This window comes from Zingiber officinale, chromosome 5B (genome assembly GCF_018446385.1).
Source record: "Zingiber officinale cultivar Zhangliang chromosome 5B, Zo_v1.1, whole genome shotgun sequence".
Taxonomy (NCBI): Eukaryota; Viridiplantae; Streptophyta; class Magnoliopsida; order Zingiberales; family Zingiberaceae; genus Zingiber; species Zingiber officinale.
The window spans coordinates 134404487-134421416 of NC_055995.1; the positions used below are offsets into that span (position 1 = coordinate 134404487).

General features: G+C 36.0%; 1 protein-coding gene across 4 annotated transcripts in view; it reads right to left on the bottom strand.

Annotated features, from left to right (window-relative positions):
• Positions 1–600: 600 nt before the first annotated feature.
• The window catches only part of LOC121986121 (lipase member N-like), a 43280-nt gene continuing 26950 nt past the window's right edge, over positions 601–16930 (bottom strand). For 3 of the 4 annotated variants that reach the window (XM_042539934.1, XM_042539936.1, XM_042539935.1), the window contains 7 exons: positions 14985–15369; positions 14585–14868; positions 8069–8137; positions 7923–7979; positions 2631–2683; positions 2484–2559; positions 601–1893 (listed from right to left, as the gene is read on the bottom strand). In XM_042539934.1, coding sequence (XP_042395868.1) covers positions 903–1893; positions 2484–2559; positions 2631–2683; positions 7923–7979; positions 8069–8137; positions 14585–14868; positions 14985–15369 — 1915 coding nt within the window. In that variant the 3' untranslated portion in view covers positions 601–902. The remainder of the gene's footprint in view (positions 1894–2483; positions 2560–2630; positions 2684–7922; positions 7980–8068; positions 8138–14584; positions 14869–14984; positions 15370–16930) is intronic. The other variant, XM_042539937.1, reaches the window with a different exon arrangement.

Genomic DNA, 16930 nt, shown 5'->3' on the forward strand with positions numbered 1-16930 from the left:
ATGACCAGTGGTTGATAGATTAAAGATCTTTCCACTTGACTCAAATCCATTATAGTAGTCAGCTCAAAGTAAAATAGAATCTTTCTATTTGCAAAACACACACACACTTATAATTGACTCAACACGTAATTCACGTAATTGATTGCATTTACTCAAAGGTCTTGAATTAACTTGAGATCAATCTCAAATGTTACTTCACCTTAGAATATGTTGCTCAGTCTAACAAAACTTTAGGGAGACTTTACATATACGAGTTGCTCGGTAAGCAGCTTCATCTATGAAGCGTGCTGTGAAATATATGAATTGTGTTCGTGTCAAATAGAATACAAGAAACAAATCATCATCATTACACCAAATGACTAGAGAGGGTGTATCAAAAAAAAAAACAACAACTAACTCTAAAGGAAGGCCACAAAACAACTGAGCAACCAAATATTGTATGGTAGATACCACAAAATCTCATCCTTAAATAGACAGAACCATCAATAATCCTTAGATCCCCATAACTCCAAAATCAACCTTTGTTTTGAGTCTAAGATAACTGAAACTGTCAAAAGAAATGCAACTAAGAGCAAGAAACCCAAGCCGACACAATGAGAATTAAGGTAAATCTCTTAAGAACAATTACTTCAAGCAGATCAATAGAGATTAGCTTGATCTCAAATGAAGATGGATACTACTAGTACATGGAGTATCAACATTTGATAACAAGAAATTTAACTTTGCGACCAACAAGTTCAACACACACATTGCAGAAACACGTTCTGGTTAGTTACAGATGTCGGTACTGCAATGACTGGGATGACTAGGGGCTGAAACCTTGGATGTACGAACTCTCATAGACAACAACAGGAATATAGGAATCACAATACAAAAAAAAAAAAAAGAACAAAAATATCACCTTAATTTTCAGGTACAATTTCTTCTGCTCTATGCTCTGTGCCACTACCTTCAGTTTTTCTCTGGCTTCCACTAGGTTTTCTATGTCTTAAAGTAGTTTTAGTTCTGTGCTGCTTTTGTGGTGGATCCACCAGTAGAAGGCGAGATATGACATACGCTAAAAGCTCCTCCCTGTGTGAGAATGTGAAATCCAAATGAGCATACTCAAACACCTTGTAAGACACATCAACATCTGCCTTACGCATAAGTGCATAGTGCCTTTTCACCATCGAAGGTCGAATAACCTTGTCTTTTCGCCCTGCAACTAGATCGACAGGAATGCCAATGAGATTGTAATGTTGTCCCAGATCCAGAGGCTCTGGTGTTCCATATGCTTTCATATTCGCAGCTGCACTTCCATGATCAAACATTATAAATTTCTTCGAGTGTTTAATCTGAGCGAGGTGAAGTGCAACATAAAGTGACACCCCAGGCATGTCATACATATTATAATGAGGTAGGCCAAGCACTCCAATCCAATTTGAGCTATCACCACCAGCAACGTAGCTTATAAGAGTCTGAACAAGGCCTCCTACAGCAGGATAGTTCTGGAAATCTCTGGCCAGCTTGTTGATAAGCATTCGGAAGAATCGAGTCGGTATGTAGAGTCCAGGAACAATGGCGGCAATCACAGGCCCAAGAAGCAGCATAACTTTCTCTATAAGTGTAAATACTATAGTAGAGTCATCATGAAAGCCAGCAGGTGACAACAAGATCAATCTTGATAACCTGTGAGGCATTAAATTGATTCTAGATGTTATGACATACATTAACATAACTGCTCCTCCCAGGCTGTGGGAAATTGCACACAGTTTGTAAGGCTGATCACGTACTACTTCATCTGAATCAGGTTTAGAAAGTTCATTTAATTCAGCAGTTTTTATCTCATGTATCTTTTCTATCATAGCAGGTATGTCTTTTGTTGCATGCTCATTGATCGAGTACCTCCAGTACCTGAACAAATTTGGCTTTAGATACATTCTGCTGACAAACATAATGGGTTAAACTCAATCACTGTAAAGTAACAGATCTCAAAAAGCTTAGAAGTTTGTATGAATTATCTATTTCAATGTATTTTTGATTTCTCTGCATGCCTGATAAGACTAACCTCTCAGAAATAAGTACAACCATGTTCTGTTGCTTATTTGATAATGATGATGAACAAATATTGCACTTGTTTGTCTAACCTCGTAGTCAAAGAAACATGAAATATTACTAGTATCACATGCTGGAGGTCTTTCCTTTAGTCACATGAACTAGTAGAAAGTGAGAATTTGAATATGAGATTGTCTGGAGTTTGGTTAAAATAGTAATTCCAATAAATGAGAGGAAATTATCATCATCATAATTTAACTTAGGAAATAAACTCAAGCTCTTTGCAAACCATAGATAATCACCCAATTAAGACTCCAAAAAGCTGGTAAAAAAATTACCACTTGATGCACAGTATATGTTTAGTCAGGCATCAGTGTGATCAACAATTTATAGGAAATCCTTGGACAAGTGCTGAACTTCAAAGCAAGGATTGAATTATATCAGCTTACTTGCGTGAGGAGATATTAGTATCAACATGCTCTCTTGAAACTAATCCTCGTAAATTCCCAAGAAAAACATCATAACCTGAAAAAAAAGCACAGTGACGAGTATTTGATTTTCCATTGTTTATTAAGTTATTTGAAGGAAAAAAAAACCTTGATCAAATGCAGCAAATGCAGGAGAACCAACAACTCCATTGGATACCCACCTAACAAATGTAAAAATGAAAGAATTAGATGGTAATCACATAAATATATAACATACATGTGTTAGAATATTGTAACTTTGAGCTCCAATGCCCGAAAGTCAGCTAGATATCAAATGAATACATAAAAATAGTTTAATCCACATATGAACTCTTTCTGTGTTATAAATGAAAGATGGTACCAAAGACTTCTTTCAAAAAGCAAGAGCAACATCATGATGCTATATTGTGTTAGCTATGTGAATTGCCACACAACCCACCTTGATGAGAGAATTGACCCATTGAGCTATCAGGCCCACTGGCCTAAAATGTTTAAGCCCAAGCAATAATAGCTCATATATCAAAGCTTACATAGTTCCTTTACTAGTCCACAACGTACAATGTTGGTCTAAAGTGGGGTGTCATAATCTCCCCAGTTTAAGATCTGATGTTCCATCAAAATCCAAAATATAAGTCATACTCAAAAGCATCCCTAATTGACTGCATCTCATGCCAATGGTGGATGCCACCTATATTGATAAAGGGGTGGATTGTCACACACAGTCTTGAGTTAATTTCTGCAATTTTTTTTAAGGGATTGATCATTAATAAGGCTGGATGTCACCTGTATTGATAAAGGGGTGATGTCTCTTGTATTTCACTCATTGGATCTAGCAGAAGTCTTCATTTTCACCACCAGAGCAAATAGCTCATTATTGGCATAAATATGTGATCTCTCTAATCTAAACCACAATCACTAGAATCGCTAAGACTTTTTGACATGGCAACTGATTACTAGTTATTATTTTTTGTAGCATGGTCCAATTTAGACGAAATCAAATTCATTAATAAATAGACATACGGAACTAACAATAGAGGTTGCCTCTTGAATCCATGTGAGTATATTTGATTTTCAACACTAGCAAGCACTTGTCAACTTATACGTGCGTGCCCTCCTAGACATAGATGAGAAGTTTGTGTTTATAAACATGGAAGACTTGTTATGTACTCATTATGTGATTCATGTGTTATGTAATGGATTGGACATTTTGATCCATGGTATGGTGTGTTTTGTTACTCATTTCATTCAAGTTCCCTTGTAGTAATAATTGTATGATCTTTAGATGGAAACCATTTCTTATGATATTTGTTCGCTATATTCTTTCATCGATCACATATTAATTTAATCCTAAACTTGTTAAGTTTTATTTTGCTATTTTTTTTTTGATACTATGCAATATATATTCCATGAATGTTGAGTTGCACAAATCATTTTTCTTGGCCTCAAGACTTTCAGGTTAGTAGATAAATCTTTTTAGTTGAGCATCATTCACAGAAGACCATAATAGAATATGAGAGGTTTCAAATTCTAATGTATATGTTTGTTGTATGGTATGTACAGCTAAGAATTGTCACATGTTTTGTATGCTTGAATCATATATAAAAGATCACATGTATGTATGACCATAGTTGTTACTTTAAACTTGTGGAAACTGATGAGAGTATGAGTACAATACAATTTTAGATTTTAAGTAAACTATATTTTTTTGAATAGTAAAGTCTCTCAGGTGATATTTGAATGATGTGTTATATAATTAAATACAACAACAACCAAGCCTTTTCCCATTAAGTGGGGTCGGCTGTATGAATCCTTTTACGCCATTGAGCCCTATCTCCTATTATATCATCATCTATATTTAAATAAATTTTATCTTATTTTATTCTTGCTAACCAAGTCTTTTTTGGTCGTCTTCTTCCTCGTTTGATATGCATGTTTATCATAGTTTCACATCGCCTAACTGGAGCATTTATTGGTCGTCTAAATATATGTCCGTACCATCTTAAACGTATTTCTCGGAGTTTGTCCTTAATAGATGAACTCCGACTTTCTCTCTAATGCTCTCATTCCTTATTTTGTCCATCTTCGTATGTCCACACATCCACCTTAACATCCTCATCTCTGCAACTCTCATCTTATGCTCATGTGCTCGAGTCATAGCCCAACATTCAGCTCCATATAACATAGCAGGTCTAACTACGATTTTATAGAACTTACCTTTAAGTTTAAGAGGTACTTTACGATCACATAAAACACCCGACGCTCCCCTCCATTTCACCCATCCTGCTTGTATTCTATGTAAGACATCTCTCTCAATCCCTCCATCATTTTGTAAAAATGATCCTAAATATTTAAATCTCTCGGTTCCGGCCAACTCGTCCTCTCCTATCTTAACAATTGTTTCATTACTTCTAATATTGCTAAACTTAAATTCCATATATTCTGTCTTTAATCTACTAAGCTTAAAACCTTTCCCTTCTAGTGTTTCCCTCCAAGATTCTAGCTTAGCATTTACTCTTTCACGTGTCTCATCTACCAAAATAATATCATCTGCAAACAACATGCACCACGGTACTGTGTCTTGAATGTGCGCAGTGAGTTCGTCCATAATTAGTGTAAAAAGATAGGGACTTAGGGCTGATCCTTGATGTAACCCTATCTTTATTGGAAATGCTTCAGTTACTCTGCCTGAAGTCTTTACATCCTCATACATATCCTTAATTAGTTCAATATATGTTACGCTAATACCTCTCTTTTCTAAAATTCTCCATATAATTTCTCTTGGGACTCTATCATAAGTTTTTTCTAAGTCAATGAATACCATGTGTAGATCTTGTTTTTGCTCCCGATATTTTTCAATTAATTGTCTAAGGAGATGTATAGCTTCTATTGTCGACCTTCCAGGCATGAACCCAAATTGATTTTCTGTCACTGTGGTCTCCTTCCTTAATCTTTTTTCTATTACTTTTTCCCAAAGTTTCATAGTATGACTCATTAGTTTAATACCCCTATAGTTTGCACAATTTTGTATGTCTCCCTTGTTCTTATATAAGGGAACTAGAGTACTTATCCTCCATTGATCAGGCATTCTTTTTGTTTTCAATATCATGTTAAATAATTTTGTAAGTCATTCAATACCTTGTTTCCCTAAGCACTTCCATACCTCTATCGAAATATCATCTGGTCCAACGGCTTTTCCATTGTGCATCTCATTTAAAGTTTGTTTTACTTCTGAAGTTTGTTTTACTTCTGAAGTTTGAATTCTACGATAAAAATTAAAATTTCTATGCTCATTTGACCTAATTAAATTACCTAAGTTAAGTTGGTCATCTAAACCTTCATTAAAAAGTTGATGAAAATATCTCTTCCACCGCTCTTTTATTTCTCCATCATTTACTAATACCCTATTACATTCATCTTTAATACATTTTATTTGGCTAAGATCTCTTGTTTTCCTTTCTCTCACTTTAGTTATTCTATAAACGTCTCTTTCCCCTTCTTTTGTATCCAATTTTTGATATAAGCATTCAAAAGTTTCATTTTTTTGCTTCACTCACTACTTTCTTAGCTTCTTTCTTGGCTATTGTATATTTTTTTAAGTTTTCCTCGTTCTTACAAATATATAATTCCTTATAAGCTATTCGCACCAAGATTCTTTACTTAGTGGTGCATGTCCTTTTGACTCACCGAGTACACTCTTAGCTACTATTTTCAATTTTGATACCATCTTATCTATTAGAGTCATCGTATATTTCACCTAATGCTTGTACTTCTACCTTCTCCTTAAATATATTTTGTTTCCCATCCTTTAACTTCCACCACTTAATTCTAGGAATTGTATATATTTTCTTTCTATTGATACTATGTTTGAGGCGTATATCCAACACTACTACCCTATGTTGGGTAGTTAAGCTTTCTCCAGGGATGACTTTGCAATCTTTACAAATCTTTCTATCCTTCTTCCTAACAAGAAAGTCAATTTGCGATTTATTATTCCCACTTTTGAATGTGACTAAGTGTTCTTCTCTTTTCTTAAAAAACGTATTAGCTAATATAAGGTCATATGCTATCGCAAAATCTAATATAGTTTTCTCTTCCTCATTCCTCGTTCCAAACCCATAACTCCCATATACTCTCTCATATTCCTCATTTTTCACTCCGATATGCCCATTTAGATCACCTCATATTAAAATCATTTCATTTGGTGGAATATTTTGTAATATTTCATCTAAGTCCTCCCAAAACCTTGATTTGGTAGTTTCATCTAATCCTACTTGTGGTGCATATACGCTAATTATGTTCATAATTTCTTTCGCCACTATTATCTTAAGGGTTATAATTTTATCCCCTTTTCTAACTACTCCAATAACTTCATCCTTTAACTTCTCGCCTATCCATTTTGTCTCTTGTACACACAAAATACTACTAATTTTTCTCCTAATCATCGTATCTACTACCTCCATTGATTTACCAATGAGAGTTCCTATATTCCATGTTCCAAATCTTAGATTATTAGTTTTCCTATCATATTTGTTCTTATCTACTATGGTATGAGAACTTTTGCCTATTTAACACTACACTCAAGTTCTCATTGAGATGTAGCGGTCCTTGCTGAGACGTTACAGTCGGACCCTGTAACGCGAACTCTTGCATATTTATCACTACACCCGAGTTCTGGAGATGTAGCGGTCCTTGCCGAGACGTTACAGTCGGACCCTGCAACGCGTTCCTTCCGGAGAACAACCTAGCATTAGCACAATAGTTTAATGGATTCATTCATTGAATATTTGCCATAGTTTGACGCTGGCTAGCAACCTAACGCAACCCTCCTCCTTTATCCGGACTTGGGACCGGCCATGACCGGTCATCATGGGCGGAGTTTGTTATATAATTAAATAAGCAAACAAAATTGAACAGGAAAGTGAAACTAACACATGGTTTATTTGACATTTCCTGAGTATAAATTTATATATTAAACAAATTATAATAAAATTTCATCTAGGGGGATGATAGATTTTGATTTTAAAAACAGGTGGAACAATAAGTATTGTGCATGCCAACCAAAATCAAGATTTGGAAACACATAAAAGTTGGAGAAAAGCTTTAACAAAAAATTATAATAACTCACTGTACAAGTAACATAGTGTTATGTCATAAACCAGGGAAATACAATTAGTATTTGGAAAGTGAGTCATTATGCAAGTCAATCATCATTTTATAATTAAAAGTTTACACTTCAATTCATCGATTTTAATCTTTCTCCCCTACAACTTGATTTAACCTTTAAATATCATTTGTGCTAGAGTTTTAGTGCCCAATCGGATTGATATGGTTTTGATACCATATCAAAACAATATCAAATGGAAAAGACAGTATAATTTTGCAAGTAGACAAGGATTAACATCACTTTATTGCAATACTCACCCCATTGAGGTGTCAAATATTCCATGTTGTAAATAAACAACCTTTCCAGAGTCACGCCTGAAAAGAAAATTGATTGCATGAGCCGTGAGTAAATAAAGTCATGAAGCAACCAACAATTTAACCTAAAGAAGTAATTCTTGGCAAACCTTGGAATTCTCTCTAAAAGCAGCACATATCCATCAGAAGTAACCACACGAACAACTTCATATGGATACCTGTAACCATTCACATCATCAATAGTAGGCACATTATGTAAATAGATAGCACTGCTATTGGATCCATTATTACAATCAAAGCATATCAAGTTTTCACCAATTAAAACAATAAGCTGATGCCCTATCAGTCCCAATAATTAGAGATGGCTACATTGTCCCGTCCTGCTATTGAGCTCTATGTAAGGTTACTTCACTTGTGCTATTCGAATCATCTTACATTCCTTAAGTTAGTTAGATCATGTAAATATTTCTTTAGTTTCCCTTCATTTCTCAAATCATCAATTCTCATTATAAAATCTTCGAATCCTGTTTGAATGCTCATACAAATTTAATCTAGTTTCGCAGTTTATCATCTTTTGGAACAGCACTAAATAATAAGCACCTTGTATCTTTTCTATAGTCCTTGCATGTGCCTCTTCGATCTTGTCAAAGCCCATCAGCAAAAATGAAGAAAAAACTACTCAAGTCATTCAGACTAGACTATTTCCTCCTCCAAATCACTCAGCAGATCTCAACTGTTATCCCTTTAGGTACCCCCTAACTTTTTTTAACCTGTAAAATTGTAGCCCATCACCCATATTGCTTATAGTCGTGAACCTCTTCACTTTGATCGTCAGTGTTTCCATCTCCCACTCTCATGCACACCCCCCTCTAATCTCCAATGACAAAAAGTGTCTAGCCCTGTTCTTACTCAGGCGTACTCAAAAGCTCGTCCCCTTCTGTCCTCGGCATGAAGGGTAAATCAGGACCTTGTCTACGCTTCTCCTTTCTTCTATTATACCATCTTCCTCTCTCCTCTCCTTTGTTGGTCACAACCTTCCTTGTCTCCTCTGTCTACTTCAACCTTCACCCCTCTCCTTCACCAAAAAACCATTCTAACCTAGCATGAAAGAGATTGACCTCACCCAGAGGAAAATAACTCTCAGAGAAACCAAGTGAAAATTTGATCAATTGCAAGATGATTACTATAATGACACAACTCTAGTTTTATATACTAGATTATGTGAAAATTAAGAAACAAACAAATAGGAAAACACAATAATTCCAATTATTTGGCTGCCCTAAAAGCAGCAAGCAAATAAAAATATATAGTACAACAACAACAACAACAACAACCAAGCCTTTTCCCACTAGGTAGGGTCGGCTGTATGAATCATTTTACGTTATTGAGCTCTATCTCCTATTATATCATCATCTATATTTAAATAAATTTTATCTTGTTTTATTGTTGCTAACCAAGTCTTTTTTGGTCTTCCTCTTCCTCGTTTGATATGCATGTTTATCATAGTTTCACATCGCCTAACTGGAGCATTTATTGGTCGTCTAAGTACATGTCCGTACCATCTTAAACGTGTCTCTCGGAGTTTGTCCTCAATAGATGCAACTCCGACTTTCTCTCTAATGCTCTCATTCCTTATTTTGTCCATCTTCGTATGTCCACACATCCACCTTAACATCCTCATCTCTGCAACTCTCATCTTATGCTCATGTGCTCGAGTCATATCCCAACATTCAGCTCCATATAACATAGCAGGTCTAACTACGGTTTTATAGAACTTACCTTTAAGTTTAAGAGGTACTTTACGGTCACATAAAACACCCGACGCTCCCCTCCATTTCACCCATCCTGCTTGTATTCTATGTAAGACATCTCTCTCAATCCCTCCATCATTTTGTAAAAATGATCCTAAATATTTAAATCTCTCGGTTCCGGGCAACTCGTCCTCTCCTATCTTAACAATTGTTTCATTACTTCTAATATTGCTAAACTTAAATTCCATATATTCTGTCTTTAATCTACTAAGCTTAAAACCTTTCCCTTCTAGTGTTTCCCTCCAAGATTCTAGCTTAGCATTTACTCCTTCACGTGTCTCATCTATCAAAATAATATCACCTGCAAACAACATGCACCACACAATTCAAATTATTTTCCAATAATTCAAATTCAAAATTTAGTGGAATCAAATCTTTCTTGATCTTCATGAGTTCGAAGAGGATATCATATGTTTCCCTGTAGATCAGGATGTCATACAAAATAAACTATAAAGAATTTTCATATAAAAGGTTTTAGGGCTTGGTTCATCAACTTGAAGGTATTAGGTGTGTTCAAAAGTCTGAAAGGCATATATAACACTCATAAAATTTTTCTTGTCTCTTCAAGGTAGTTTATCATTCATCATGAATCCTAATCCTACTTTGACAATACTCACTATGCAAATCAACAATCGAACTCCTGCCATTAGTCAAGCATTTCATGAAGTGTAGGTATGAAAAATCTAAGCTTAACAAAGATCTTGTAATGGCACGAATGTTGGCAATTCTCCAAAAGAAATCCTTTTCAGGTCTCACTAAAGCATGGATGATGTAAGAACTTGTATTTCTCTAATAAAACATTCTTGTTGGAGTCCTTAAATTGGATAATTCAGTGTGCTCTAGGGGTTCATGCAATAATGTGGAAGGCTAGGCAACTATGACCTTGGATAAAATTTTTAACATGATGGACCGTGCCATATATGAGAGCTCATCACGTAACTCTTCAGGAGTTATGTCCAAGAACTCATCTACGATCTTCTTGACCTCAGGAGATGGTCTCTCGGTGAGTTACTCAAACTTATGATTATGATGTTCTGGGCCACTAAAGCTACCATCACTTCTACTCTTGACACCTTGCCTTCATTGAATTGAGAATGTGTGAAGAGAAAAAGGTGTTATCTTGAAGATTGGCATGGAGTGGTTCATGGTTTAGTTTTGGGCTCAATCTCACTAGTGTTAGCTAGGTGTATCCTAACATTTTGACCATTGTATTTAAAGAAGTAGGTGCTTTCTCTCACCATAACGGATGATATAGAGATCAAACAGCTAGCGTCGACAAAGAATGACATGGGAAATGCTCATAAAAAAACATCTCATATCGACTCATCTTGATAGGAACCAAATATTGCCCATACACCTTGTAGGGACTTAGGTGCAACTCAAGAGTGACCCCAATCTTAGTGAAGACATGTGTGGAAACTACATCCATATAGCTTCCACTATTAATAACAGTCTTGCAGGATTTACTACCATACTTCCGTGAATAGCCATCGTAGGCATGAACATGTACAATGTACTACGTGGAGTCGTACAATCTCTTTCTCACCTCCCTTAGTCTCTTGGTACTCATTAAAGGTTCAATTTCTTCATCACAACCCAAAGTTGGGAAGTATGCTACACTGTCTTCTTGGTTGTGTTCATCCCACAGTGTATTGTTGATTTTTGAAGGCATTAGAATGTACTTCTCCATCAACTTATACTTCATTTCCACCCAGGTTGTGATAGGCTTAACTCCTATAATGATATTGTGGTCTTGAACAATGTGATAGTACTTCTTAAACAATAAACTAATAACAAGTTTTGTCTTTGATACAATTGACATAGCACAAATGGAACTAACCTCACACAAAGGAAATAAAACTCTCAATAGAGAAGACAAGTATAGGTTATTACATTGACGTGACTCTACTTTTATAGATGGGACTCTAAAAAACTAGGAAATATAAACAAATCAAAAAAATACAATAACCCTAATTAATTGGCTGCCCCAAATAAAGCAACAAAATATGCAAATATAATTGCAATTAATTGATTGCCCAAAATAAAATATAGCAAATCAAAGATAACAAACTACCAAACAATTCAAATTCAAAATTGGCCAAATCAAATCCTTCCTTATATGCATCACCTTTTCTCCCTCTCCTTTATCATCTGAGATTCCACCCATCTCTTAGCAGAAGTCCCTCAATAACTCCAACTTTAACAAAATAATTGTTTACCCCCTACCTTCGACCGAACAATTTCTTGAGTATCCCTTACTCTATAGATTGGCTAAAATTTATATCAATGATAACACACCACCTCTCCTCCCCATAAAGTCCCTTATATCGCACAAGACAAAAGAGGAACTTTCTCCACTCTTGTCCTTTCTTCTATGGTGTTATCTTCTTCCTCCCTCTTCATCAACTGATACGGGAGGTAATCTGAGAGTGCCACATGGTCAAGGAGGTCAATAGTTTTGCCGAGGTGACGGCCAAAGTCAATGGAAAGCCAGGCGACCCTAGCTCCAAGCGGCCCAGGCTCTAAGGGGCCTCGGCTCCATGATGGTGCCGAATCTGAATCACCTCAACTAAACTGGAGCAGTGCACCCAATTGGTAGTAGTTAAGGTGATAAGCGGCTTCCCACAAGAGAGACGAATAATGTAGTCGTTGTTTCCGAAGATTGTGGGAACGTCGACCATTTAACCCGGGAAAGGCGGGCAACGTGGTCATTTATTTCGGGGAGCGTGGGTAACACTAGCGTGGATCTCGAGACACCAGGAGCACAGCTGTAACCCTATAAAAGGTAGTCCACTTCGATGGACGAAGGTACACACAAGCATCTAAACCCTAAAACTATTGTTCATCTTCTACTTCTTCATTCTCCCTTGTCGGAGACCGTCATTCTAATCCTCTCTATCTAGTGCTCTCTTCCCAGGCTCCGACGGATTGCTCCACGAGTCCCCGTTAGTCAACATTGACACTTATTCACTGGTTAGTTGTTCATCGGCGTCAGGCAGGATCATTAGCCATAACCTTACCTATCTTTTTTCATTTTCGCAATCTCTCCCAAATCACCTTTGATTATCACACCCCTTTCCTCACCTTTGTTTATCACTTGAGCTTCCCACAACTTTGTAGCATAAGAAAGTCCCTTGGTGACATCAACTTCAACCAAATAATTGTGTACCCCGTAACCTAATGTCATATCTCTCTTTCTCTCCAAATCATGCAACAAAGAATTCCTTCATATCATTATTAATCTCCTTAATTATAACACATGATTCAACCTTTCAACGTATTTATCTTTTGTTTAAGAATTACATCATAGTTGTAGTTGCTTTATTGAAAATAGTTTGTAAAGAACGTTGGTCCACCATGTGTGAGTTTATATTGTAGGAGTTAGACCAAGTATATAGGAAATACTAGTAAACTATCACTTTATATAATTTTGCAACAAATTCAAGCAAGTTATATTTTAGCAAAATCCTTTCTACCATCTTCTAAGAAAAAAGTTTGAGTTCCCTTCTCTCTTGAATCCATAGAGAGTTTGTGTTGTCTCCTCTACTATTGAATGCTAATTATGCTCGCTCATATATGGTATGGTCCTTGCATTTCAACACTCTATCTAGCTTGTACAGTGTATTTTTAACTATATAATTCACTTAAGTAACGCCCTAATTTTTTTGTTTCTTTCTTTTTGATTTGTAACATAAACTACTATACTAAACTAAGCTCATTGGCTCTATTCCAAAAATCAAAATAATCATATTTTGATGAGTTCATCATTTACCTTATCTTATATCGTTCATATTTGTTTATATTACTACTATTATTAATCTATCTCAATGCACATAGAGACAAACGGATTAAGCCATTGATGAGTGTGTCGTGTGGTATCTAGCCAAAAGCAAACTATCACTAAATATAATTTTGCAACAACAACTTTAAGCAAGTTTGATCCCAACAAAATCATTCTCCTTTATAGTCTCCTAAGAAAAAGATATTGAGTTCCCTTTTCTCACGAATCAAAGGAGAGCTTGTGTTGTCTCCTCTACTTATAAATGCTAATTATATTGACTCGCTATATATGGTCCCTCTATTCCAACACGCTATCTAGCTTGTCTGCTATCTTTTCAACAATGTAATTCACTAATGTATCAGTCTTACTTTTGTAACAAAATATTGCGCTCTTTAATATAAAAATTAAAATAATCATGTTTTGAAATTCATTATTTAACTTATTATGGTTCAATAGAGTACTTAGGGAGTGTGGTAGGATCTTCACAATGTAAGGCTCAAAATTCTTGAATTCTTATATGCAAACAAGTATTCGTTGGGTGGCGAGAGTTATCAACTATCAACACAGACATGGTTGCTAGAGCTACAGTAGAGAGCTGCGGGATGGTTTCCACATGAGGGATAAAGAGAGTTTGCATGTGAGTAGAGAAGGATAGGTTTCTATGCAAGACTAAACACAAGGCATGTGTCACTCACTTAAAACCCATGTTTAGACCCCAATGACATGGATTTTACCATATAGAATAAAATGTTGCACTTCCATGAATTTTTAGTTCAATAACATGATTGCCAACTTTATTGGCATCTACATAATACATTAAGAAATAGAAAGATCACAGAAGCCACTCACTCATCACTTCCAATCAGCCACACACGTTATTGGTGTTTGACATTGGGTGTGTGGTAGTGTAGATGTGTCTGCAGGTGTGTGGGTATCAGAGAAAGATCTTGAACATTTTGGAACTATCATGATGGACTTCAATCAAGACATCTAACTTCAATAACTTGATTCAGTTTTACTGACATCCACATAATACTGAGATACCAAAAACAAACAATAATAAAAGCTCTTACCCAAGTTCAGTTATGACATCTTGGCATGTCCGAGCATCAGTGTTAAGAGAGTAATGAAGTGTGCGTCTCCTTTCAGTTGGTGTTGGATCAGTATCACCAATAGTAGCTGTTGGAAAAACCATGTCTATGTTACTGTCATGATTATCAATCGCAGCACCTCCATTAGAAGAGATCAACGCAACAACTTTCCTACAAACTTCTGAAGGGGAGAGGAGCAAGTGTGCAGCCTTATGGGCAATTCCAAAGGCTGATTCAATGAATATTTCTATTGCTAGATGGAGATCCTACAGAAATGTAACAAATTTACTGAAGTAACACAAGTAAAAAATAATGTAATCATACTTGAACTAAATTATGTGTCTGCTAAACTAACTGTTTGGGAAAGTTACCATCATAATACCTCAATTACCCCTCGCCTCCTATCAGTGGTGCGTTGAAGAACATGATCCTTTGTTTGAAGAAATCTTCTTGTCAGGCGAGGGCTTGCAAATTGATTAACACTTATGTTGCCTGCTGCTCCACCTCTCCTAAAGCATTTGAAGAACCACAGAAAAATGGCTACTGGCCAAAGCGTCCAGGCTAGAAAAATTTTGATCAGACGTATTAAACGCCGATCATATCTATTAACTGTGCTGCTATTCGACAATCTTGAAGCCTGAGACATTGGAGATGTAGGACAGATGTTCTCATCATAATCTTCTTCACCAGTTACAGAATAAGAATCTAAGGAAGTTTCAGGATCTAAAGACAACTCATGAACAAGCATGTTGAATGAAGAAACACCGCTGTCAAATGAGAAAAAAATTACTTCGAGAACAAAAGAATAATAGGAGAAAAAATAGTATTTTTTTAATTAATTACTGTAGAAAAGAGAAACGAGAATGTAGAAAAGAGAAACAAGAAGCGTTGGGAAAAAATTACTCTATGTTTCTATTATATGTAGATATTTATATACATAAGGAGAGAAAAGAAAAATTAATCTCAATCCCTATAATCAAGGGAATCAAAGTCAATCATAATCCCTACAATCAAGGGAATCAAAGTTAATCATAATCCCTACAATCAAGGGAATCTTCAAAAGTATTCAACACTCCTCCTCAAGTTGAAGAATATAGATCATATGCACCAAGCTTGTTACATATGTAGTCAATTCGGGAACCTCTCATTACTTAGTGAATATATCTGCTAGTTGATTATCTGAATTGACAAAGCTAGTAAATATTTGTCTAGATATTACTCTCTCTGACAAAGTGACAGTCAACTTCAATATGCTTTGTCCTCTCATGAAAAACTGGGTTCGAGGCGATATGCATGGCAACCTGGTTGTCACATATAAGTGATATTTGTGTAACTTCTCCAAACCTTATTTCCCGAAACAATTGTTTTAGCCATATAAGCTCTTGACTGGCTATGGCCATAGCTCGATACTCTACCTCTGCACTGGATCTTACTATAACATTTTGCTTTTTGTTTTTCCAAGAAACAAGGTTATCTCCGACAAATATACAAAACCCAAAAGTGGATCTTCTATAAGTGGGAGATCCTGCCCAATCTGCATCAGAATATCCTACAACTCAAGTATGTCCTTTGTCTTCATACAAAAGACCCTTTCCTGATACGCCTCTGATATATCGAATAATGCGAATCACAGCATCTCAATGTTCCTTGCATGGAGAGTTGAGAAACTGACTTACTACACTTACTGTAAACATAGTAAGGTAGCTTAGTTTCCCTACTAATCGTCTGTACCATTCAGGATTTGGAAGAGACTTCTCCTGATTTGGTAGGAGTTTGACATTAGGATCCATAGGGTTGTTGACTGTCTTTGAGTTTAACATTCCTATTTCTTCCAAAATACCCATTGCACACTTCCTTTGGGATATGATGATCCCATTTTTAGACTGTGCTACTTCTATCCCTAAGAAATATTTGAGTTTGACGAGATCCTTTTTCTAGAAATTTTTGAAAAGATAATGTTTACTGTGAAATCCCGAGATGATTACTACCTATGATGACGATATCATCAACATAAACAACTAAGTACATGCAACCAATAGATGAGTGACAATAAAAGACAAAATGGTCAGCCTCGCTCCAAGTCATGCCAAACTGTTGAATTACAGTACTGAATCTACCAAACCATGCTCTGAGTAATTGCTTGAGGCCATATAAAGATTTTCGCAAGCGACATACAAGACCAGAAGACTCCCCCTGAGCAACAAAACACGGAGGTTGCTCCATTAGACCTCCTCGAGCAGGTCACCATGTAAAAATACATTTTTGATGTCCAACTGATAAAGAGGTCAGTGTCAAATCGTAGCAATGAACAGGAAAAGACGCACAGAA